The sequence below is a fragment of the Pelodiscus sinensis genome, chromosome 12 (genome assembly GCF_052426305.1).
Source record: "Pelodiscus sinensis isolate ZL-2025 chromosome 12, ASM5242630v1, whole genome shotgun sequence".
Classification (NCBI taxonomy): Eukaryota; Metazoa; Chordata; order Testudines; family Trionychidae; genus Pelodiscus; species Pelodiscus sinensis.
The window spans coordinates 37852311-37878589 of record NC_143063.1 but is presented as its reverse complement, the minus strand read 5'-3'; the positions used below and the strand labels follow the sequence as shown (position 1 = coordinate 37878589).

Here is a 26279-nt window from a genome sequence, read left to right as displayed (position 1 = left end):
GCGCAAAAGGACTTTTGCCTGAATGGGAGCAGCATAGTATTTCCGCAAGAAGCACTGATTACTTACAGTAGGAAGTCAGTGCTTTTGCGGAAATTCAAGCGGCCAGTGTAGACAGCTGATTTTCCGGAAAAGCGGCTGATTTTCCAGAAAAACTGGCCAGTCTAGACACAGCCAAGGAGACTGTGAGTAACTGGGCATCTTTGGGAAAATGCTACCTGGGACAGACCTCTGAGAGACAGACTAACTCTGTGTTCAAAGAGAGGCAGAGAGACCAACCCAGTGAACCAGAGCTGCTGAATAGCTTGGACCCATATACACACTACCTACAGAGAATCTCCATTACTGCTGCAGTTCTTCAAGTGTGGCCATGCAAGCAAGAGTCTAGGACTCTGAGTCCAGGGGTGTGCACACTCAGGGATGAGATAAATATTGGCAGTGCAAATGGCAGCTAGATAAGTTTCTTTTACTTCTGTGTACTTTGTACTTTGTTAATTGATGTTATTCATTGTTAATTTATTAAATCCTGTTTCTTTAAGTTAAGTAAAGGTTGTTCATTCTAATATAATCTATTAGATGTATATTATTTATGATTTGTAATTGCTGTTCTGGAGTTAGATCCAGTTTATTGCTGGAATAAGTTTATTCCTGGAGGTTCCCAAGGCACACCAGTAAGTGTGTACAGGACCAGCCAGGTGGAGGCACCACCATTGTACATTCTTTATGAGCAAGGAGGTGGATAGGTTTCCCCCAACCAAGCAACATCACCAATGGGGTACTCAGGATCTCCTTTTATGTCAAGACCATCAGGCGCCCAAGCACACCTGTGAGTGTGACCTGCTCCCAAGTAACCCAGAGAGGAGAAAGGGCGTTTTATATATATATATATATATATATATATGTTACTAATGTGTGTGTACACCCCCCCTCCCCCACACACACACTATGTCTGTGTCTACACTGGCATGAATTTCCGGAACTGCTTAAAACGGAATACTATTCTGTTTTCAGTTTTTCTGGAAAAGGAGCATCTACATTGGCAAGCTGCTTTTCCGGAAAAGCCCTTTTTCCGGAAAAGCGTCTGTGGCTAATGTAGACGCGCTTTTCCGGAAAAGAGCCCCGATCACCATTTTCGCGATCGGGGCTTTTTTCCGGAAAAGACTACTGGGCTGTCTACACTGGCCCTTTTCCGGAACAGTGTTCTGGAATAAGGACTTATGCCCGAGTGGGAGCAGAATATTTTTTCCGGAATAGTGGCTGATTTTGTACAGCAGAGCGTCATTGCTTTTCCGGAAATTCAAGGGCCAGTGTAGACAGCTCGCAGCTTATTCCGGAAAAGCGGCTGATTTTCCGGAATAAGTGGCCCAGTGTGGAGACAGCCTATATGTTTATATTTCAAATCTGGAATTTAAATGTAGTCACAGCCTTAATTTATAAAGCTGAAGAGTGACAAAATTGAATACAGGAGTCAAATTACAGAAATGTATTTATTTTGCCCATATTCACAAGTGTGAATTTTGAGCCTTTGCAGTTTTGAATCCAGCTGGTATCGTGTAGGAAGCAGCCATGCCATTTGTGCCTTAGTCTCTGCTTGGAGAATATTTAGTGCCTTCACCACTAGGCTCATGACCATGGAATATTCTGCCAAGGAGGCCATCTCTGTCAGATTCAGCCTGTAGAATAGTTAATAGACATTGTTAATTAAGTTAAATAGAGAATTATCGGGGGGGAGGGGGGAGTTAACAAAAAGAAAAGTATAAAGCAAAGAACCTCTACTTACATGTCAATTTTGAGTGCTGGAAACACATTTCTGATGGCCCCTTCTCCTTGTTCATTCAGCATGCACAGAATTCTCTCCACAGCCATGACCATAGAGTTCCATCTTGTCTGGCTTGGCCGAGTGAATGGTAGCTGGCATTCTGCTGCCACCATTTCTGCTCCAATAGCTCAGCCTCCAGTTTTATTCCACAGGGCCTGGCATTTGGAAAAAGTGGACCTGGCCAGCTGTTTGTAGGTGTCATTTGATTCAGCTGGTACCACATCTACAGATGAAACTAGGTTTCATCTACAGATTAAACTAACTGCCAGGCACAACAGTGGTATTTTGGTAGGTGGTACTCAAGCCCATTATCTGTGTCCAGGACATCTGCAATTTTGCAAAATTCATCAGATCTACAGAAAAATCAGTCAGGGCCAACAAGTCAGAGCCCCCCCCCCCCCAAATCCCCCCAACCCTCAATGATATGGCCCCCCAACTGAGATACCTCACTCCCCTGGAGCTCCAGCCACAGGGAGGGGAGAGAAGGCAGGGAGTACCAAGCTTCAGGGCTTCCTACAGGCCAGATTCACTCTTTTTGGGTCCCAGGGTTAGTCGATTTTGTGAGCCCTCCCAGCCCCTGAGGTGAAACCAAATGAGGGTTCAGTGTACAGGAGGGGGCTACCAAGGAGTGGGATTGGAATGGGGTGAGGGTGCTGGAGCAAATGGGCTGGGAGGGAGGTGCAGGAGAAAGCTGAGAGTGCGGTATCAGGAAGGATGGGAGGGTTCAGGAGCCAACTGGGAGAACTGGGCAGTAGGGGGCGTGGGAGAAGGATGCAGGTGCAAGGACTGGCTATGAGGGGAGTGTGGGGGGGATTACCTAGCACTGCACTCCCCACTGCTCCCTTTGGCAGAAATCTGGCCAATAGGAGCAGCAGGGAAACCCTCCCATGAGCAGTTTCCAGCACCAGGGGGACAGTGAGCAGCAGCACGCAGTGCTGCGCTTCTTCTCCCCCCCCACACTGGATCTAACCCACGAGGCTCGGGGCTCTCCACCGCTTCATAGATTCTGTTTTTGAATGAAAAGTTATTGATGCAGCTATTAAAAGGCTTCTTCGTTGGCAGGGTCATTGTGCTTGTTGATTGGCTTTAAAAAAAATAATTACTGCACAACGATTGGATGCTTTGCACATGTGCAGAGGCGCCATTTCGGATTTTTTGGGGAGGGCCACCTGTGCATGTCCTGATTGGGGGGGATGGAACAGAATGAGATCATGGAGGGGGGCAGATGAGGATAGCAGCTTCAGCAGTTTTACTGAGCATGCTCAGTACAAGCCAAGCAGCAAATGCGGGGGGTGGGGGGGAGGAGAGGGGAGACTGATTACATTTGTCCTCCCAAACCACACATATCACCTCTTTATAGGAGTATGAATGCACTAGAAAATTCTAGGTTTTTCTTGGGGGGGGGGGCAGATTACTTAGCAATTAGCTGACAGGAACCCTGTATCAAATTCCTATATAAAAGAAAGAAAATTTAAATAAATATTAGATCCACTCAGCTCTAATATTAACATGTTCTGACATCTTGTGGCAGTTCATGTATTAAAATTTTAAGGCTAACCAGTGAAGTGGTCTTACTTTCTCACTAACTGCAGAGGGAGAGAGAGAGAGAGAGAGAGAGAGAGACTGTCGGGATTCCTGAGCGCGTTCTCAGCTCTGAAAGGGGAGTAGGTCTAGTGGGTTACCTCAGAGCGCAGATACATTTGAGTGTTATATAAGAACATTAGAATAGTCTAATGGGTCAGACCAATGATCCAAATAGCCCAGTATCCTCTCTTCCAACAGTGGCCAATGCTAGATGCTTCAGAAGGCATCAACAGAAGAGGCAATCATCAAATGATCCATCCCCCGTTGACCAGTCCCAGCTTCTGGCAAACAGAGGCTAGGGACACTATTCCTACCCATTCTGGCTAGTAGCCATTGATGGACCGCCCCTCTCCTTGAACTTATTTTCTTCTTATTGGAACCCTGTTACTGTTTGAACCTTTCCACCATCTCCTGGCAAAGAGCTCCACAGGTTGACTGTGAAGAAATACTTTGGTGTAAATTTGCTGTCTATAAATTTAATTTAGTTCTTGTGTTATGTTAGTGAAGGAGTAAATAACATTTCTTTATTCTATTTTTCCACATCATTTGTGATTTTCTACATCTCTAATATATCCCCTCCATCCTTTAGTCATTTCTTTTCCAAACTGAAAAGTCCAGTCTTGTTAATCTATCCTCATATGGAAGCTTTTCCTTACCTTTTCTGTATCTTTTCCAAATCCAATACATCTTTTTTTAGATGGGGTGACCAGATCTGCATGCTCTATTCAAGATGTGGGCATACCATGACTTTATATAGAAGCAATATGTTATTTTCTGTCTTATCTATTCCTTTCCTAATGATTCTCAATATTCTGTTAGCTTTTTAGTCTGCACTGCACATCGAGCAGATAACTATCTGCAATGATTCCAAGGTCTCTTTCTTGAATGAAACAAAAAACAGGACTATGTAGCACTTTAAAGACTAAGAAGATGGTTTATTAGGTGATGAGCTTTCGTGGGCCGGACCCAGTTCCTCAGATCATGGCTACATTTCTATCACTTTCTTGAATGGTAACAGCTATTTTAGATCCCATCCTTTTTGTGTGCATAGTTGGGATATACTTTTCCACTTTGCACTTATCAACACTGAATTCTATCTGTTATTGTGTTGCTCAGTTACCTAGTGTTGTGAAGCAAAATACAGGACTATGTAGCACTTTAAAGACTAACAAGATGGTTTATTAGATGATGAGCTTTCGTGGGCCAGACCCACTTCCTCAGATCAAATAGTGGAAGAAAATAGTCACAACCATATATACCAAAGGATACAATTAAAAAAAAAGAACACATATGAAAAGGACAAATCAAATTTCAGAACAGAAGGGGGATGCAGGGGTGGGGAAGGTAAATGTCTGTGAGCTAATGATATTAGAGGTGATAATTGGGGAAGCTATCTTTGTAATGGGTGAGATAACTAGAGTCTTAGTTGAGCCTCCCCCCCCCCCCCCGCGCAAAGTGTCAAATTTTAGCATGACCAGTCTTTTATTATTCTTATTCACCTGCCTCCCTCTTTTTATAACAAACTCTCTGCCCCAAAGGCAAAGCTGCAAGCCCTCAAACTCTATTTGGAGCCAGGGCATGCAGCTTTAAGCAGACCTCAAATATGAAATCCAAGGGTTCAAACTTGGTATGTAGCCCCCTCTAAATGGCACCCATACGCATGTGGCTGTGTTTTAGCAAATCAGAATGTTGGCTTGCACAACTGTCAGTGGGTTGCTGGAAGTAGTGAGTAACTAAGCACTTCCAGAAATTAAAGTGGAGTAAAAAGCACGCTATTTTCTTTAAAAAAAACCAAACTTACTTAAGTAAAAGTCAAAGTATCACAAAAATAAATTACTTGAGTAAAGGACAAATACCAAAAAAATTTACTTGAGTAATGTAATGAAGTATTTCTACTTAGTTACTTTCAACCTCTGTATAAAGATATCTGGAAGACAAAATGGGCTGGAATTCAAGAAAACCTGATTCTCACAGTTAGACTTTACACTTGTGGGTAAAAGATTTTGTGTGTGTGTGTGTGTGTGTGTGTGTGTGTGTGCTCAGATATGTATAAGTTACAGAGGGAATGTGAGGGGTGGAGGCAGAAGGACTGAAAATAAGGCTTAACAATGGACAGAAAAAGAAATGCTGAAGTTAGGTTTCTAAATTAATTTTGAACATAGGAAGCTTATGGGTATAACATGTAACACTGTGGCTACTTTTACCAGCTGTTCATTTGCAGAGAATTAGGGTCCAGTCCTACTTTAGTTCATGAACAAAAATTAATTTTGTGGCTGTACTCAAATGTACAGGGCAAATTCTGTCCTTAGCCCCACCAATGTAAACCCGGAGTAACACTATTGCAATCAATATGGTTCCCCTGCACTTACATGGGGGATGTTAAGCCAGATTTAGCCAAATTCTGCATATTTGGTGAGCAGAATTTTGATACTTCCAGTGGTTTCATTAAGGCTGGGATTTTCAGAGGAGTCATAAAAAGGTAGGCACCCGCCTCTTTGAATTTCAAAATGATTTGGGCACCTAATTTCCTTAGGGTGCGTTGGAAAATCCCAGTTTTTAAGGATGGCTGTATTCATTCTGTCTGGTTTTCTATTCAGAAGTGGTCAAAAGCTAGTGGGAATGGCAGGGAGAAGAGGAGGTCTGATCATTTAAGTCCGTGGGAGGCTTTTCCTTGATTTCAGGGGCACATTTTTAACCAATAAAGAAAATTTCAGCTACTTTTAAAAATAAATGGTGTCCCAGGGCACCTTAAAGATTAACAGATTTGTTTGGGTAAAAGTTTTAGTGGTTAAAAAACACTTTGTCAGATGCATAGAACAAAGTGGGTTTTACCCATGAAAGCTTATGTCCAAATACGGGTTAGTTTTTAACGTGCCACAGGTCTCCTCGTTGTTCTTGCAGATGCACACTAACATGCCTACTCTTCTGAGACTGTGCTATTTTTATTAAATTTACTTGTGTTGCAAAAGGGGTCCTCTTTCCACAAAACAAAAACAGCTACACGCACCAGGTAGGCACATGCTGGGTGCAAAAACGTATCACTTGGTGCCCAACTGGAATTGCGGGTAACATTACTTTAATTCATTCCTTTTAAGGATGAGTGGGAAGCTGAAGAGAAGCTTAAATATCCTGGGAAATATTTTCAAAACTATGACTCATGTTACAGTTGCTAAGTGAAGAGTGTTTTGTTTGAGGAGTTTATTAATCACTGACAGCTTGGTGATCCAGCGGCCTTATAGAGAGACTCCAGCTCATCACAACAGCATATTATTTATTTGAAGCAGCAGGGGATTTTCAAACTCTGCTTTTACAAGTGGTGGTGCCAGCTTTGTTTGGAAACATTTATACAGCAGAGCTACCTATATTCTTTTGCTACCCGGACAACTTGATCTATTTGTGCAGAATTTTCCATGCTGCATTTCCCTGGAAGGGCTCTTGTGCAGAGAGCATTTACTGGTTTTCAGGTCTGGATAAAGCTATTTTCTTTCTTAGTACTCTGCCCCCAATTTCAGCAAACCCACCTTAGCCAGCATGTACTCAAAGGTGCTTTGCGGATTAGATGTGGGCTGAAGCACATGACTTGTGGAAATGGCCTTATTTAGGGGGACTATATGGGGCTATATTGCGTAGGTACAACCACTGGAAGGTATGTCTCTGCTCTCTGGGGACTGCTCCATGCATGTGGAAGGTTGTCTCTTCATTAGGCTGCAGCAGAACGCTCCTGCATACATGCTGATCCTTTTCTTTGAACCCTACCCACTCCCCATCTCTCTCCATTACCTGTTTGTCACCTTGTTCTAGGTGAGGAGCAGAGACCCCAAGAGCACCAGGAGAGCAAGGACTGTTCTCTTGTGGGAGGCTCTTGGGAAGGGGGCCCTGGCTTATATACCTACCTCTCCCTATGGCACAGACCATCACACCTAAGTCAATTGCTTTTGTTAGCACATACTCTGCTTGGCAGAAGCTTTCCTCTCTTCCATTGGACACCCTGAATAGACCAGCAGCTTGCTCTTTGATGCTGTGAGGTAACAATAAGATGCCACAATAGCCACTGCTACTACAATGATTCAATCCCGTTCATTAAGCCAGTACTGAACACAGGCCATTCACTGGCCCTTCTACAAACATGCCTTTCAAAGAGATCATAGCCCCAAAACTCAGAGCAAAGCTTGTTCAAAGCTGCCAGTTTTCTCCTTGTTTCATGTCAGCACCAGAACCTCACAGGCCTCTGACAAGAAGACACAAAGGGCACGTCTACACTGCAGGGCTAAAGCCGAAGTAAGCTACGCAACTTGAGCTACGTCAATTGCTTAGCCTAAGACTAAATAGCTTAATTCGGCTTTTGGCGCTGCCTACACAGCAGGAAGTCCAAGGAAGAACACCCTTCCTCCGACTTCCCTTACTCCTTGTACAATGAGGGTTACAGGAGTCAGAGTAAGAAGTCCTCCAGTTCAACATTATTTTGACATTATGTCGAAGTAACTGCTTGTAGTGTACATGCAGACTGTGTTATTTTGGAATAATGTCAGTTATTCCGAAATAGCACTGCTGTGTAGATGTACCAAGCGTTTTACCAAGTTGCTCAGAACCACACCCTCATTGTGCTGATTCTCTGACCCTGAAGGTCACTTCATGCTGCAATGGCAGCTAAGGATATAAAATCCCATGCAAATCGCTCACCAGTTAAACTATAGGCTTAACCAGTTAAACAGCCAGGCTATGTCTACACTCGCGGCTTCTTGCGCGAGTAATATGCAAATGAGGCTAAGCGTGGAATATCGCTGAGCCTCATTTGCATACCTAATGAGCCACCTTTGTTTCAGAAGAGGCTCTTGTGTAAGAAGGAGCCTCTACACTGCCCCTTCTTGCGCAAGAAAAACCCTCTTGCGCAATGCTGTTCTTCCTGTCAAGTAATAGGTGTAATGGCATTGCACAAGAGGTTTTTTTTGCGCAAGAGCCTCTTCTGAAAAAAATGGTGGCTCATTAGGTATGCAAATGAGGCTCGGCGATATTCCATGCTTAGCCTCATTTGCATATTACTCACGCAAGAAGCCAAGAGTGTAGACATAGCCCCACTGTGCTGTAGGGGGGTAGCTGGAGCAGCCCCCCCGGCTGCAGCACAGTGGGCCAGCAAGGCTGGAGCAGCTACCCCCTCCCTTCCCCCACACACAGCGTGCCACAGGCAGGGGACTGCCCCAGCAGGCCAGGTGTCGGTTACTTGGTTACCCTGGTAAGCGTGCTGGTAAGGCAGTGCTTACTAGTTAACCGGTTAAACCTTTGCATCCCTAATGGAAGCACAAAGGCGAGACAACAAACCTTTGAATGCACCCTTGTACTAAGAGCAGCATAAGGTCTCTGGGCTGACCCTGCTCCCAGTCACTGATGCAGGTGTGTATTGAGGCTGGGAGAGGGGACTGGCTGGCCTTCACTCTGGCACAGCTGTCCTCTTACTTCTCAGAGTCCACCTGCTATTTTAACTTACACCAGGAGCTGAGCTGACCCAGACTGCTTCAGAATATAGGGAGTTCAAAGTTGCTTAAATACACCTTTATTCCTCACTTCAATGCCTGCTTTGAATGTAAGGAAAAGGAAACCAAGAGACAGGCCCATTGGCATCCATGGAGTCTTTCCCCATTTACATCATTGTAAGAGAGAAAGGAACCAGCCCCCAATTATGCAATATAATGTTTCTAGGGCACTCTTCAGTGTAGTATTTGAGGTCTGACATTACTTGCCTTGTTAACTGAACTGATCACAGACAAGGAAGTTAACAAAAAAGAAACTACATTGGGATAATGCTTTGTGAAGGAAACTCAGGAAAAAAAAACAAAAAAAAACCTCTCAGTCTTCTAAATAGACAGTCAATAGGAAACAGTTCCAAACCCTCAAGAATAATTGCAAGCCACAAAGGATTTTAAAAAAATAAACAGCACAGCTTAGCAGAGCTCTTTTAAAAGAGACAATATAAATATTTAAGTTTTACTCTTTTTCTTCCCCCCAGGCACCAATTCCAGAAGAATCACAGATTGAGCCATTTTCCATAGGCCAGATTCTGCATTCATCTATATAAAGGCAACAGCATAGAAATCAGGGAGGGCATAAATAGCCTTAGGATTGCATGTCAGCACATTCTTCTTTTTATTTAAAAAATCTGATCTTCAGAATCATGTCAGCTGGAGCAATCTCTGTGGAGAAGATGGCTGATTACTGGCTGCCCTTTGCTTTCATTTCATTGCTAGTGGTGAAGTAAGGAGATGGCTTCATGAAATCTTAGCAAGAGATTCCTTGAGAAGCATATGAGGAGCAGGATGGGTCTGTGCCAAGATGTGTTAAGAGACAGTTCAAAGGAGTCCCATATTATGCAAAATAACCCCCAGTTTCTGGGCTGCTCACAGATTCCTTGTTCAGAGTAAAAAACACAAACTGTTTAAGCCTCAGGCCATATGCCCTTCATGCAACTCAACAGTTTGTCCTGAGGCAGACAGCAATTCTGGCATCTTCAGCACACACAATTGCTCCCCTCTCCCACTAGCAAACACCTATCTCCAGTTACTGTCATGTGACTAAAGTTCCTTTTAAAGGCTTTGAGGCTTTCTAGTCACATCTGTATCTGATTGACAGAGCTCAGGGACATGCTTCAAACTAGTAACCTTGGATTAATATCCCAAGCCCCATACTGCTTTGTGGGCCTTTTTTTCTACAGACCCCAACAGGGAGGGACATAAGAGGGCTGTCACATCCCTTCCAGATGACACTGAAGGACCATATACCCTAGCACAGCTGCTACTGTGGCCTACAGTGCTGTTTTTTTTATTGCAGAGGAAAGTTTAAACTGAATATTACAAGCAAGAATCCTGAAATTCAGAATTTGCAAAATGGCTTCCTACTCTGGGTTCCCAGGTTCATTCTCACTAGAACCCCCTAGACTCCTTTCTACTTTGCAGACTATTTGTACTGAAATCCATTACATCTGGACATCCACCCAGCAGATGCTACTGCAGCCAAAGCCAGCCTAGTGGAATGTCCCACTGAATTCTGAATTTCTAAGTGAGGAGGGTGATTTAAGATGCTGGCTGAGTTTAGGATGAGAGTTAAAAAATAACCCTTAGTCCTAAGGGGGGACTCTGTGATACTCTTCACCAGTCCCAATGCCTTTCACTTTTGTACTGTCCTTTTCTGTTTAGTCCAACTGCAAATATCCCAAAGACTACATCCAGACTGCATCCCTCTGCCAACAGAGGGATGCAGTCTGGAGGTGAAAGAGAATCTTCCCAGCACCTGTATGTAACAGCGTTTACATGTGCCTAGCTAGCACGGTGGGACAGTACTGCATCTGGCTGCAAAAGGAACCATATTTGGGTTCCAGTCAAGTTCCCTTCTCAGCAGCCTGCTGGGCACATATTAAGGTTATGGAGAAGGATGAGAGAAAGGCGGGAAATAGGGAGAACAAGGAAGAAGACACAAGACATAAAAGAGTCGGGTGATACAAGATAAGACTAGCTAGTAAACAAATGGGTTGCTGAGAAAGGTAGGGGTGTGTGTGAAGAACCTAAGGTAGGAAAGCTGCAGATAACAATTTGTGCCACCTGGTGCAGCACAGAGCACTAATGTAGTCAGAGTAAGGGATTTAGGGTTGTGTTTGGGAGAAGGGGCCTGAAAGAAGCCAAATTCCATCTTCGCTTGGAGCACCAAATTAGCCAGTCTTGGGCATCTGTGTCTGTAGAATGCCTCCAGCTGCCTGTGTAGTATGAGCCAATTCAATGTATCTGGGGCAGATGTTGGCTGCAGCATAGGCTTCCTCCTCTCTGTCCCATGCATGAACTTAGAGGCAGTGCTTTCCCTATCTGAGGACAAGCTGAGGAAGGATCATAGCACAGGCCTGGCACTAAATGCTGCGGTCCAGTGAGAAAGTGATTGTGGCTCATGCCCCTTCTATTTGCTGCCATTCCAGGGTCTGCACAACACATTGTTAAAGAGCTGTACAATTAGTTATTGCTCCTCCATATACCCCATCCCCATATCACTGCTTCTGTTCTGTCCTGCCACTACACAACCCTATATCCACAACTGGGCTATTTATAGTTACTCAGAGCCTGTGCACCTCTAACTAACCCTTTGGCTACGTGGTGTCCTCAAATTACACTGGCTGGCAGAACAGATAAGAGAAGTTCCCATCTCTTCCCAGAACTGGCCCTCTTGAGAACCTGCCACGTGTATCTGGGCTCATAGACCTGTCAAGAGTATGCCTGATGCTGCGTTTCTTGCATTGGCCTGGCTGTCCACACAAGGGTCCAGTCTAAGCAAAGTCTCATAACATAGGTTGAACATGCGACATCATCAGTTAAATGAACTAGAAATAAGTCAAACAATTTGCTTTCGGGACCATTTAATTAGGTGTTAATGAAGACTCCTAAAATATGGATTCCTTCTTAATGTAATAACAGGTGGGTCGCTGCATTAAACAGAACTGATTTTTTTTAGCATTCAATTAGAAAGGGGGGAGAAAAAGCTGTTTTAGCAGTGCTTGTTACTGGCGTTACTTCGGAGATCATGTGGCATTTTTTACAAGGTATGAACTACCTTATTCTGTAGTGACCACTAGGTGTCACTACTGCAATTTCTACTCCAGATCTTGATTACTTTTATTGTAAGTTACTTAACAGTTACAAAATATGTACCATATTGAATGCCCGCCAACCCAAGGAAACAGCTAATTGCCAGGTCTGCCATCTAAGGAAAATCATCACTGGGAAATTACTGTTTAACCAACTATTAGGCGCTGCTCTGACAGGGATCAAAACACAGTGATCGTGTCTGTGTTTATATTATGGGAGCACCTGGGAGCTGCAAAGACGGTCAGGGCCCCATTATGCAAGGTGCTGTACAACCGTGTGCAAGGGAGCAGGAAGCATCAGAGTTTGGAATCAGGGGGAAGGCAGCAGAAGGGGAATCTGGAAGAAAAACAGCAGTGGGATTACAGGTGAGATGTGAGAAAGCAAATTATTAATGATTGGAAGGTCTGGTTAGGGGATGAATCCAGATCCAGAGGTTATGAAACCAGTAGGGAGAAGAAAGAGGGAGTATAAGCTGTTTGGCACAGGAGTGGTGTTTTTGTCCTTAGTGGCACAATAGGGTCCTGCCTCTGACTGAGATACCAAGGCAATTTTAATAATTCATATGAAGATGACAGCCCCCTCCCCACCCCAATCACTGAGTTCAGACTATCACAGACCCACAGTCCATCTTAAATTCAAGACTTACGTTCTCTGTGGTCATGGGTTTCACAGGCCCCCAAAGCCATTTTCAATTATTACATTTGTTCGGTTTTCAGTCTCTGTCATGTACTGTTAACCAAATCTACATTTGATTATATTGAAGTAAAAAATCATCTGAGGGAACTGGTAGTTCTCTCCCTCTGTGTGTATGTAACTAGTCTGAAACTCTGTCTGGGTTTCAGTAAGGAAAGATGGACCTCTGCTGGATGAAAGAAATACTGAGAATCTTGACATACACTCATATTGTATATAAAATCAAATATAGATACAGATTATAGGTAGCCAACATTTTTCAAACAAAAGCATGTTTTATTTTAAAATGGCCTGTTTTCAGAAATAACATTTAATAATTGTTGACTGTCAATTTTTTCATAAAAAGGGGGCCTATTTTTGCAATTTTTATCGAAACAATTATTAAGATGTCTCATTTACCAGAGACCATGGTTGTTTTGGGCAAACACAAAGGCTATGTCTACATTGAGCTCTCTTGTGTAAGAAAATATGCAAATGAGGCACGGGGATGAATATCGCCACACCTCATTTGCATACTTAATAAGCTGCCATTTTTGCGCAAGGGGCTTTTGCACAAGAGCCATTTTGCCGCTTATTTCCAGGCAGAATGGCTCTTGCGGAAGAGAGGGTTTTTGCGCAAGAAGGAGCACTGTAGACTGCTCCTCCTTGTGCAAAAGCCCCTTGAGCAAAAATGGAGGCTCATTAAGTATGAAAATAAGGTGCGGCAATATTCATCGCCATGCCTCATTTCATACGTTCTTGTGCAAGAAAGTGCAATGTAGATGTAGCCAAAATGTCTATGAGTTCATTAACATTTGCAATACAAATGGTGAACATTAAAAAAATACTCAAAAAAACTATTCATTGTTCCATTTCCAACATTTTGAAATGAAAATAACTTTGAAGTGATTATATGTATGATAAAACAAAAGCTAAATTCTTAAAAGGCTGGTCTCATTTTTTGAACATGAAGAACAGAAGTTGCATGATCACTACATGACTTGGAAATAGTTTTATATTGTGTTGAATCTGATATTCTATTTGTCCCATTTTGATTTTCTTTAACCAGGCATCAATAGTTTCCTTGTTTTTATTTTTGTGTTAAATTATTTCACTAATAATCAAAGTAAAATAAAAAGTTAATTAATGCTTTGCAATTAATTATTCTTAGCAACCATAGATGAAGAATCAAACTATTTAAAGCATAGAAAAGTTGGAAAAAAAGAAATTTGTAAATGGATAATTTCCCCCGCCTGTCTGGTGGCTAAACTTAAAAAACAACAAATAGTCATGGATCACCTTAAAGACTAACAAAACATGTAGATGGTATCATGAGCTTTTGTGGGCACAACCCACTTCTTCAGATGAATGGAGTTATTAAAGATCCAGTTTCAAAATAAATAAGGGATAGGGAGTGGGAAAAAGGGGAAGAAATAGTCAATTAGAGTCTCCATGCTACATGAAGCTGATGGTTACATGTGTGATGGCTAGTTATTTTGTCTGTCAAGATGCTTCTACAGATTCCGTCCCAGTAGCATCTGAGTACTTGGGATAAGAATTCTTCAAAAGAGCTTTACCCTCTCTTTCAAAGAGAGTGGGATTTATGTCAGTGTTCCCCAAGCTGTGATTATATAAAGACAAGTGTGAGTCCCACTGTACCATGACTACTCAAGGCCTGTGGCTCAATGCTGTTCCTGCTGCTCACCATCTTGTCCCTTTTACCTTGAACCCAAGCACAGAGTGTTGCTTTGGGAGCTTTCTCCATTTCACTCATCATTGTGGGATAAAAGTGGAGTCTTCTTCAATTCTGCAGCTACAGCATAGAGCTTAGGCTACTTGGTTAGGAAATACATTCCCCTTTTGGGCTCTCAGTCATTCACACCATCTGGGACAGGTTGTTTCCTCATCAGGCATCAAACACTCAGCGCCTACCATCACGTCACTCTGGCTCCATGCAATATGTTCCATGATCACAGTTAGAGGAAAGGCAGAGGAATGTGGCAGCTTGTGTCTTGTTAGTGCTCTCAGACCCTTCTTGAGGCCACGCTAGCCCTCTTGGAGAGAGAGGAGCAAAGAGGTGAACTCTGGCTCTGTTTTCTGTGCAGATAGGACGGTACTCATCTCTGTGCCTTTGCTTAATAGTGTCTGCAGGATGCGGTAGTCTGGGTGGAGGAGTGAGGCTGGGGGCAATAGAAGAGGATCCTCTGTGCTACTTAACAAGGTCCTTCTAGGACTCTGTAGTCACTGCTCTCTAGAGCCACATCTGCAAAGCTCTGTGCAGCTCAGCAAGTGACCCATTCATGGATGTGAATGAATAGGGGAAGAGGAATAGTCTTTGATTTGATCCAGTTACCACTAGTTGACTCTTACCATCACTCTGTTTCCTCCTCTCCATCTTTTCCAATTCCTCCTTTGTCCTGCTCCTCTCCTTCCCCTGCCCACTTCCTGCTGCCCACCCTCAACTTCCTGCCAACCATTCCATCCTCTTTGACCTGCCTTTTCACCCTCTCTTTCTGGTCTACTTCAGACATTCCAGTTATTAGACAAATCATCTAAGTGTGAGTCTTTCATACAAGCTCTAACTTTTTGAAGTAATTAATTGGCACTTATGTCACACACTTTGTTAAACAAATAAACAGGCTATATGTAGAAAAATGTCCCCCGTGGTGTCCACAGTCAGTTTATATTGCTGCTATCAAAAGTAAATGGATGGAAATTGAGTCAAAATAAAGAATAACCCCTTGGAATTTGGTAGATAGTTGTGCTACTGCACATGTGACTAGGTTTCCAAAACTGTGGTGAAATTACATGTTGAACTTAATTATATAAATATATCTGAAAAACTATAATAACTAACCCAATGAATAGGCACTCACAAGACCAAATCAAACTACTGACAGGCTCTCCATTTATTTACATCACAAAACCAAATGAGGATTGTAGCATCTTCTAAGATGCTAGTAGAGTGTAGAGTGTCCTGATAAATTATGGGAGCAAAGCAAGTTAATTTGTAGGCTGGCTAGCAAGGTGGACAATCAAGCATCTATTGAAGGTTCCTCATCTAGAGAAATAATTATTTCACCAATGAAGGTGCAGTCAGAATAACTATAGATGTATTAAATGGTTCCATATGTGCAGGCATCATTGGCCACTACGGGAATGGAAGCAGGCAGTTGTTTGACAGTACACACAACACAACACAACAGGGGAAGAAGAAGAAAAAAGCTTATTTGATTGATACTGCGGGAGAGTTTAATTAGCTAATGATCCACAGTGAAATCTGCCTGTGGAACTCACATTGATTTTTGTTACTCTTGTGATAAGGGTGATGGGCAGCAAATGATTAGATGTGGTCAGGGTTTTGGCATAGCATTTTACCTGGAATATGATCCCACTGACATGTCCTCTAGTGTCCATTTGGAGTGCTAGATCAATGGGAAGAGTGAACCTATCAAAGAGTGGTGCACCATTTCCTGCAGTACCATGCATTATCTTTGGTGATCTCCTGGCCGGGTAAAAATCAGCCTAATGGTGATTACTTTGTGAGTAATTATGTGACCTTGACCCTTGCTGGCTAGAGAGATCTGTGGATGAACAAACCATTTATCCAGAGCTATCAGCTTCCACTTACAAATGCTAATGGTGGCACAACTGGAAGTGGATTCTTTATCCTGGATCACTGACCCCACATCTGCTACAATGCTTTTAGTTCTTGAGTTGATCTGAATTCAGAAGTGGCCTATTTTCTGTATTTGATGCTGCTGAAGTCACATGAGAAACTGAACTCAAGATGACAAAAATGTCACAAGAAGAGCTGAACTCTCATGATTTCTAGTATTTTGGGCCAGAGGCTTACAAGATTTTGGTGACAAACTCATTAGCCCAGATTTGGCTTTGAACATGAATCTAAGCCCTGTCCCAAATCTAATCTGTGTCTGAATACCATCTTGTCAATGCCTCTTGAGATGGAATTCACAGATGTTGATGGAATTCTCTCTTGTACAAGATGTGTACGCAATGTTTACAGAACCACAATGCATGTAACCTTGTATATTTTTGAAGTGCTGATTGTACATCTGCGTGTTCTCAAAAACAAAAACCCGATAGTGTTTGATTTATTGGCAATTAAAGATGTATTGTACAATTAAAAGAAAAACTAAGAGTTGACTTCCAAGTAACAGATTTTAGGATGCAAGAGATGATTTGCAAACTTCATTGGATTGTAGTATTTGCGTGATTGCAAAGAAAAGTATATGGCTGTCTTCTTTTTTTCTTTGGTTTGCATTTCTCTAAATGAATAGAAGTTATTCGCTCTTTTGAAAGATTAAGAACAGCCAAAAAAAAGTGTAATTCTTCCACGCTGAAAACATCAGGTGCTTTAACTGGAAATTTGCATGTAAGCAAGTCAGAGCAGAAGCACAAGGACAATATCTTTTGAATGACCAATACATACAAAACAGTTCCACAGCTAGCATTTAATGTGGCTAGATTGTCCCCTGACTAATGAGGCTCACAGAGATGTAGGTAGGATCTTAGGCTACATCTACACTGCTGGCTTTTGCCCGCAGAGAGTATGCTAATGAAGTGCTCATTAGCAACTTCTCATGCTTCATTTGCATAATCTCTGTCCGAGGCTTTTTGTGTAAGAGGTTTTTGCACAAAAGCTAACAGTGTAGATGGATCAGTTTTGTGCAAAAAAAACCCAACCCCTTTTGCGCAAGATCTGCATACCTCCTTTTTTGAGGCATAAGGATCTTATGCAAAAGGGTTTTTTTTCCCCACAAAATGGTTCCATCTACACTGCTAGTTTTTGTGCAAAAACCTCTTGCGCAAAAAGCTTTGGGCAGAGATTATGCAAATGAAGCGCAAAAAGTTGCTAATGAGCACTTCATTAGCATACTCTCTGCTGGCAAAAGCCAACAGTGTAGACGTAGCCTTAGAGTCCCCCTCTCTTTGGGCTGTGTTAATTGCCAGGCTCATCCGTGGGTGGGTGCAGAGGCTGTGCCCTAGATATTTCCATGTAATACAGGTGAATCCATGGCCTACAGGTGAATCCATGGCTCTTCCATCCCTATATGCCAAGCAATGGAACTGGTTTCCTATCAACCTACCTACAAAAGGGTGCTATAAATTACTCCTCTGCAATGCAATCACGGAGCCTCAGAAGTCAATATGTTTTTGAGCATACTGCTCCTTCTGGGTGGTATGCTTGTTCTCTGCTCCTTATTATGGAGGGCAAGCTAAAAGTATACTCTCGCCCTGACATTAAATTTCAGAATGGGCAGAAGAACATTCTAAACAACATGCATTACATTTAAAAAGAATACAAACAATCTAAGTGGAAGCAAACATTTCTAGTCAGGCTGATGTCTCATTCACTGGTGGAAGTATTTTCCCCATTTTCTAGAAAAGTGTCATTTTAAACTCCATAATCTTTCAGAATAACATTAGCTTTTATTCATTTGTTCTTCCTTTAGATCAACATCTCATTTCAGAGCCACGTTGTTGAGTTCCACTGCACTAAAGTCCTATTTAAGCTTCCATAGCCTCTTGCTAGCAATCTTCACGCGCTTGTGAACATTCTATGTATGGAACTTCCATATATATTGACCAGAGTGCTGCATGGAGTTTAAGCAAAGACTAATCTATAGAGATATTTACTCTATGAGTCTGAGTGATGGGGTTTGACTTTACGATGTTGATAAGATGAACATCATACTGTGAGAGTATGGCAAAATATTATGCACTACATCTCAAAACCAAACTTTATGCACATTCACATACAGCATATGTGACAGTTGCATGGTGAAAGACCTCACTAAATACAACCTTTTTAACCAATGAATGGAAAAATAAATTAATAAAGAAAATTCTTGCTTAGTGTGAAGTTTGTGTATTGTGGGATGTGTGTACAACTGACTGCTGTATGAGAGAGGAATTACTCCCATGCAAAAACTGCATCTTAATAACCAAATACACTGATGCAGCTAATGGGAATGGAATTATGGGATCAGGAATTCACAAATATATCTTTTGACAGTACGGCAGACTTCATCCCTCCACTTGCCTTGAGATGACTGGGAAAACAAGACACAGTTTTCACGCTTTCCCCCATTTGGTTGCGAGCGATCCCAATTGAAATAGTTTAGAGCCATCCCATTGACATCAACAAATTTCCCTTCGTTTACCATGTCAGTGATACCTAACCAAAAATCGGCAACCCCTGGCAGGCTTTTCTTGCTGTAGTCTCGAAGGGAGTTAGTTTCTTCATTATCTCTGGGGATAGCCAGTGTCCCTCCCTTGGCAATGCAGTCTTCATTAGCTTCATGGAAGTGCTTGGCACCTTCTGATGCCAGGTAGCACTTCTTATAGATCTTTGTTCCACGAAGACAGACTGTGAATAGATATGGTTGAACATGTAAAGAAACAAAATAACATATTAAAATAGGGTTTGGACCAGTTCTAGAGGCAGGAGAGCAGCTCACACCTATTCAACTTTTCTTTGTTTTTTTTGGTTTTTTTCATTGTGTGCATTTGGCTGTTTGTAGGCAGGTTTTTGCAGGTGTGGGGAGCTCCAAGAATATTTTCCATGTAGGCTGGTAAAGTGGCTAGGGTCACTGTAGAACAGAGTTGACTTTTTAATGGGAGATTTTTAAAAGTCCCCAAGAAAATGAGGCCCCAAGTCCCACTGGAAATCCCACTTGTGACTTGTGAGGTTAACTCCAGAAAGAGCTATTGAAAATCTCATCTTCAAGCTTTTTATACTAACCTACTTTGGGGACCATTCTCGGCCTTGGATACACCCAGGAATTAAATTTCCTCAAGGATTCTTTATGCTGCTATTTGAGAGCACATGTACACACAAAAGCGATTTAGGCCTGTTGTTTATTTAACTTCATTTATTTTTGTAAATACTTCCAACTGCCAACTTTACGCATTTGACTTCACCTCATCGGGTTCAAAACATACGCTGAGGAGAAATGGATGTTTATATTGTTGGCAGAGCTTGTTTAGTTGTCAGGAAGTAGGTGTATTCTTGGCTTTACACCAAAGACAAGTATCTAAAGGTCTTTTCATACTTGTGACATTTAAGTGCCAAAGTAAAGCATGTTATGCATTAGCTAAGTCTAGTCCCTAGTAAATAAATGGAAGACAGAAGGTGCTGAAAGGTTAATTCAGTATGTCCTGACCATCAGATATTGATTGGAAATTCATAATTCAAATCTCTGGGCAATTTATAGATAAATATCACCACTGGCAAAATAACATACCGAGTACATAAAACTGTTTAGGGCTTCATTTCCAGTCATTTTTCTCACCACCCGCCTCCCTTCAAATGCTAATTTCAAGTGAAATGTCCTTCAAAAGAGAGAGATTACATTCAATGCTTTGTTTGCACAAGCCTCATTTATTAAATCTCATGTATTTTTGGCTATGCTTCCCCAGTAATAGACCACAAGGCATGATGGTATAGCTTTCCAAAATTCAGGTCATTGCTGACTTCATCAAGTGGAAGATGTTATCCATATCTCAGTGTCACATCGCTAACCCCACCGTCAAAGAAGCATGATTCCCCATTGAACATTATAGTGAGGATCAGAGAATGTTTGGTTTAATCAAAGAAGGTTTTGTGACATTTCCTATTAAAAACAGGCTCATAAAACGTTTTACCTGTCTGAAGTGCCTGCATTTCTTTCAGGGAGTTTACTTCTTGCCACAGCTTGTCAATCTGAGTCTTTAGCTCACCATCCTTTTCTTAAATGAATGAACAAATACATAAATAAGTAAATATACACATTCAGGAATGTCTTTAAGTTAGAAGCTCTTTTAAAATATCATGGGCTTCCATGCAAATGAGATTTGCATAGTTCTTCATATGGGAGACAAATCAGAGTAATCACAATATTCAGAGATAATTAAAATGCTATAATGCAATAGCATTAAGTAGCAATCATTTAAATACTATAAAAAAAATCACAATTCTAGTAATAATTACAAGCCAAACAAAATGTTCACTTGGGTCTGATTGTGCTTTGTGACACCCGTGGATCTTCTTACATTGAAATCAGCGAGATTATACCAACATAAAGTTTATGCAGGTTGCACATAAAGCAACAAATATTCATAAACAAAAAAATTGCATATTTAACTATTTTAAACAACACAAGTTTAGTAAAATTAATTCCCATACTTAAGTATAGTATTAATATGATAGCTAACTATTTTCCACATTGGTTTATATTGAATTGCATTCTCCTTAGGTAAATACTCATACAATTTTGATGAAATGTCATGGTAGATCACTTAAATCCAACTTTTTAATGTGCTGTTTAACTATCAATTCAGACACAGTTATTATGTTACTGGGGCATGCTGAAGAGATTTGGTTTTGGCTTTACATCTGAGGCCTAGTCTAAGATACATGGTCTGATGTAAGTGGACTTGCATTCACTTAACTGTGAAAGTGTCTTCACTGAAAATTGGCTTATTCCCCTGAGGAATAATGGCTCTTCTGAAAGAGGAGGTTTTTCCGACATTTAGCCCAGTGTAGATGGGCCAAATGTCAGAAAAGCCACTTCCAAAAAACCCCAAAAAACAAACAACCCCCCCACACACATCGGAAAAAGGTACGCAAATTGCTGTTCACAATTTGTGTACCTTTTCCAACCCCCTCCCGCCCAGCAGTGTAGACATAGCCTTAGATTACAAGAGGAATCAGGGCTCTGAGCTATCATGGTAATCAGCATGGTATAAGCCACTCAAAACTAGACAGAGTCATTGAAAAGGAAAACAAATATCATACAGACTTCTTACTTTCAGAGTTGTGTGAACACAGCAAGAAATGGACTTCTGTATGATGCTTATTTTTCATGAAAAGTTAAACATTCACCAACTGCGTAGCCTATATTATGATTTCTAAAAAAAATGGGAGGTAAGCTTTTAAATCAAATACACATTTCCCAACAGTATTCAAGGTTTTCATCTTTGCACTGTATATTTTTATTGGGAAACTAAACCTTTCTCACCAGTTCCTCCTGGCTCCCTTTGTCTGTCATTGTACAACACTCTCCAAATAGCTAGAACAGAAGAAGAGCCTACAAATATCTCATTTTAAAAGTTATAAAACTTTTTTAGCTCATAGAAAATAAATCCCAACAATAATCCATGGAAATCTGTTAGTTTATTCAGCATGTTTTGATCAGATGCACATGACATTCCACTATATAATACATCCATTATATATCTATTATTTAATACATACCTGAAGATCATGGGCCAAACTACAAACTCAATTATAACTCAAAATCTCAAATAAAGTCAATGGAGTCGAGAGGACACTATTTGGTTCTCTATCCTAATTCTAAATTTATGCAATACAATTTGTCACATTAAACTTTGCTTTATTAGTACTTGTAACCCAAATAATGCGTACAAAATCCTCTCTCTAAACAGAGTAAATATAGGCACAAATACCCTTCCATAATACATTTTAAAAATATTAACCACTGACTCAAATAATATTTAAGAATATTGTAAATGCCCATTGCATATACTCCCCCCAATTAAACCAGTTACCTTTCACTCTACGTTTACTGTGCTTTCTGGCTCTGAACTTGGAAGCCTGGCTAGTAGTCTGATCCAGCAGTAGTATGGTAATGAGAAAAATTAGAAGTCCAGTTTGTGCCATGTCTCTATTCAAAAGCTAATGAGAAGCTTCCAGAAAGTCTCTATAGCAGCTAAGAGAGCAAATCACACAGCCACAGCTCAATATGAACTGACTGAAGTTAGCTTTATAAAACCGTAGTGATAGAGTTGGCTGTACTCCTTACTTACGAAATGTGTTTGATGCTTCAGCTGGTTTCAGCACAAGGTACCCGTTGTTCTCATTCCTCCTCTTGGACTCCTGTTTCCTTGCTGATTTCAGTTGGGACAGATCAATTTTACAGAGCATATCCCAGAATGGAACAATGTATTTGTTTTACCATCAGTGAACTCCATTTTGAAGAGCAATATTTTAAACCTTGAGGATGAATGTCATGGAAAAGCAAATGGGCATTCAAGAAGCATTCATCAGTATATTGTCACTTTCAAGGACATACAAGTCATAGAAGAATTTAGCAACACCCACATCCAGCTTCTTGAAAATGGGTCTGGCCTACACCAATTAAAACTAGACGGTGGGCATGATCCTCCTTCCATTAAGGTCAGTGGGAGTTTTGTCACTGAGTTCAATGACAGCAGACCCAAGCTTTGTAAAGCCACGTCTACACTAACCCCCACAGTTGACCTACTAGCAAATAGCATAGCTGAAGTCCCCATACTTACTTCAGTGTCTTGTGTGCATTAAGGTTGGTGGGGGGGCTGCTTTCCTGTCAATGCTAGGTACTCTTCTCATTTTGGTGGAGTACTGGCATTGACAGGAGAGAGCTCAGAGGACGATTTATCATGTCTAAGCAGACACGCTAAAATGAAAGCTGGTGGATCAATTGCTTCAGTGTTGATCCCTGGTGTAGTGGAGAAAAGCCCTAACTCTCCAAGAAGTTTTGGTCACACTTTATATGAAGGACATGTTTATAAATAGCTTACAAAGGATTAATAAGAGAGTAATAGATGATACATGTGTACAGATGTGAGTAGTATGTACTATAGACTTGGATCAGATACTCTTGTTGGTACTCATCTAGCTTCTCCCCACCCAATAAGCATTGCTCACTTGACTCATCAAAATCAAACCCCTCTCAGTTGATTGACATCCATTTGGCTCTTTGAGCTAGGTTTCCCTTTGGTGAGGCTTCAATATGTCCATGAAATCTGCTGTCCTTCTGGGCCTGGATCCTTCTTGACTGGAAGGGAAAAATATAAGCAGTGGAACCTCCTGCCCATTTGTGGTATCAAAATGATATGTTGCTCCTATGAAATTATAAAGATATGTGACCCTGCCTCTCCTCTTTTACATAGGGAATGTAATAGTTAACAGTGTCAACACTCAATTGGGTGTCCTGGTTCACACCTCACGGGGATGAATGGGGCAATTCGCACCTGTCAGAGCTCTTTCAGAGTCACCTAGGCATCTTTGCACTGGCTACAGTCCATGCCATTTGAGAGGTTTTCTTTACAACTAAAACACCTGGAAGGGGTGGAGGGGAAGCTGAGCTGCAGATGAATAAGATAGTAGTTTCAGAGAAGTGCCTGTACAGTGCAAAGGTCTGGTTATCAGACCTACCAAGGCCCTCTTATTCAGGACATCAGTAGAAGGCATTATGGGATTATTATAAAAAAACTGATTGGACTCTATCAAGCTGTAACACGTGATTAAGCCATCTATTAATCATTAGTTAAGTCTTTACAAACTATTTATAAATGTACTCTTAATATGAATTATGACTGGGTCTCTCTAGTACCTCTTGTCATAGGATTGAGGCACTTTCTCATTATGTTAGATCAGCATAATGAAGTTGCGGTAACAGTAATGTTAGCTCCATGGTGGTGTTCTTAAATATCACAGCACAATAGTGTCCCATTGCAGTGGGCATTCTGACACTGCTGACCAAGTACAACATGTGAATGGAAATTTACACTCCACCTTGATAATAAGCAGGTAATTATGATGGCGGCCATTTTATCACGTATAGACTGAATTGTGAACCACTGTAGCTGAAAGCTTGAGGTTCTCCTGGGGTGCTGGAACAATTTGTAAGGACAAGGCCCAAAAGCCATTGAATGAAGCTGCTAACCCTGTACATGATAGAAGCACTTCAAGCCAGATAGTGCAGCCATAGCTCTCGTACGTATGGTCTCTACAACATGAATAAAAAACTACAACAACAACAACAAGAAATAGACAGCCAAGATGAGACCTGCAATAGATTCATAGCCTCTGTAGGTCAGATACAAAAAGACTCATAGATTTCAATTATTTCATCAGTGACTTGGATAATGAAGTGGACAGTACACTTATACAATTTATGGTTGACACCAAGCTGGGAGGGGTTGCAAGCACTTTGAGGACAAGAAAAGAATTCAAAATAACCTTGATCAATTGGAAAATTGGTCTGAAATCAACAAGATGAAATTCAAAAGAGACAAATGCAAAGTACTACACTTGGGAAAGGAAAACGATCAAACGCACATCTACAAAGTGAGGAATAACTCGCTAGGCCATAGCATGGCAGAAAAGGATCTGCGAGTTATATTGGAAACTCAAACGTCTAAACTACACCCCTCTGTCAGCAGAGGGATGTAAATTAGATGTATCAAAAGTGCAAATGAAGCCGGGATTTAAATATCCCATGTTTCACTTGCATAATGTTGTCCACTGCTTTTTTTTTGTTTTGAAACGGGACTTTTCGAAACACCCCCGGCAGTTTAGATGGGGCATTTTTGACAGAAATGCCCCATTTTGAGAGATCCTGTACTCTAAAAAATGAGGAGTACAGGATCTTTCGAAATGGGGCATTTCTGTTGAAAATGTCCCATCTAAACTGCCATTTTTTAAAAGCCCTGTTTAAAAAAAAAAGCATCAGCTGCCATTATGCAAATGAAGCACGGATATTTAAATCGCTGCTTCTTTTGCACTTTCGATATGTCTAATTTACATCCCTCTGCCGACAGAGGGAGGTAGTTTAGACGTACCCTAAATGAATGAGTCAACAACATCACGCAGGTGCACAAAAGGCTGACATTCTAGGGTGTATTAAGAAGAGTGTTCCATGTAAGACAATGAGCGAACTGTGCTGCTCTACTCAGGACAGGTGCAGCCTCACCTGGAATATTATGTCAAGTTTTGGGCACCCTTCTTTAAAAAAAGATGGGACCAAACTGGAGAGAGTGCAGCTCACCGTGTGGATACATTTTATATCAGTGTAAAGGTGCCATATGCCAGTATAGTTTATTTCCCTTTTCATATAGCAATACATACTACAGCTATAAAGCACGTTTATATTGATTTATATACTGGTATAGTTACAGCAGTTCAGGTTATGTGTTTGGATAAGGTCTTGTGATCACCTCCAACTTGCAAAAGCCATAATCCATGATACTGTTTAGTGCCCCAGGTGGGTTTTTACAGCAGTTTTCTCAGTTTATCCACACTTCCCAACAACAGGGTCACTCAGAAAATGAAATACCTTTGTTTATCTGAATCTGCAGGTTAGTCCATGGGGGCTCCTCAGGGTAGAAAGTCTGCCCTATTGACAGTTGGATCTTTATCTGCTGCTGAAACTGGCTTTGAACAATCCATTCTTAGCCTCCACTGTGTATAGAACAGCTTTGTGGAAAGAACATGCTGCTACATGTTGAGTACTAAAAGATCTATGTGGAACTAGACTTGGATGCTGGGCTGGGCTCTGGAAATAGATATAGATACACAAGTCATTTCCTGTTGAATGGAATAAGAAGTGACTGTGAAAGATGGTCACGTCATTCACTTATCTCCTGGGTTGGTAAAGCTACAAATAAAACACAGCTGATGAATAGATCTTTTAAGATGAGGGACGCATTGATCTGCTCTAAGGAAAGCTGTTCAAATATTGCTTTTAGTCCAACTATGTTACGTTGAGGTTTACCACCCCCTCCAGGCTTTGGAGCGAATA

The 26279-nt window shown here is 41.4% G+C and overlaps 1 protein-coding gene across 1 annotated transcript; it reads right to left on the bottom strand.

The window, feature by feature from the left end:
• Positions 1–12078: 12078 nt before the first annotated feature.
• CLEC3A (C-type lectin domain family 3 member A) lies at positions 12079–22524 on the bottom strand. The gene is made up of 3 exons (XM_006122433.5): positions 22264–22524; positions 20359–20442; positions 12079–19081 (listed from the first exon to the last, which is right to left on the bottom strand). The coding sequence occupies exons 1-3, from the start codon at positions 22373–22375 to the stop codon at positions 18690–18692; spliced, it is 588 nt and encodes a 195-aa protein (XP_006122495.2). The 5' UTR covers positions 22376–22524; the 3' UTR covers positions 12079–18689.
• Between the last annotated feature and the right edge of the window lie 3755 nt (positions 22525–26279).

What these genes read in the sequence shown, in the direction of transcription:
- CLEC3A (XM_006122433.5), bottom strand. Translation starts at nt 22,375, where the DNA reads ATGGCACAAACTGGACTTCTAATTTTTCTCATTACCATACTACTGCTG. An exon ending in CAGTAAACGTAGAGTGAAAG is followed by an intron (nt 20,443 to 22,263) that starts GTAACTGGTTTA and finishes CATTCATTTAAG; the next exon opens with AAAAGGATGGTGAGCTAAAG. An exon ending in AATGCAGGCACTTCAGACAG is followed by an intron (nt 19,082 to 20,358) that starts GTAAAACGTTTT and finishes ATCTATTCACAG; the next exon opens with TCTGTCTTCGTGGAACAAAG.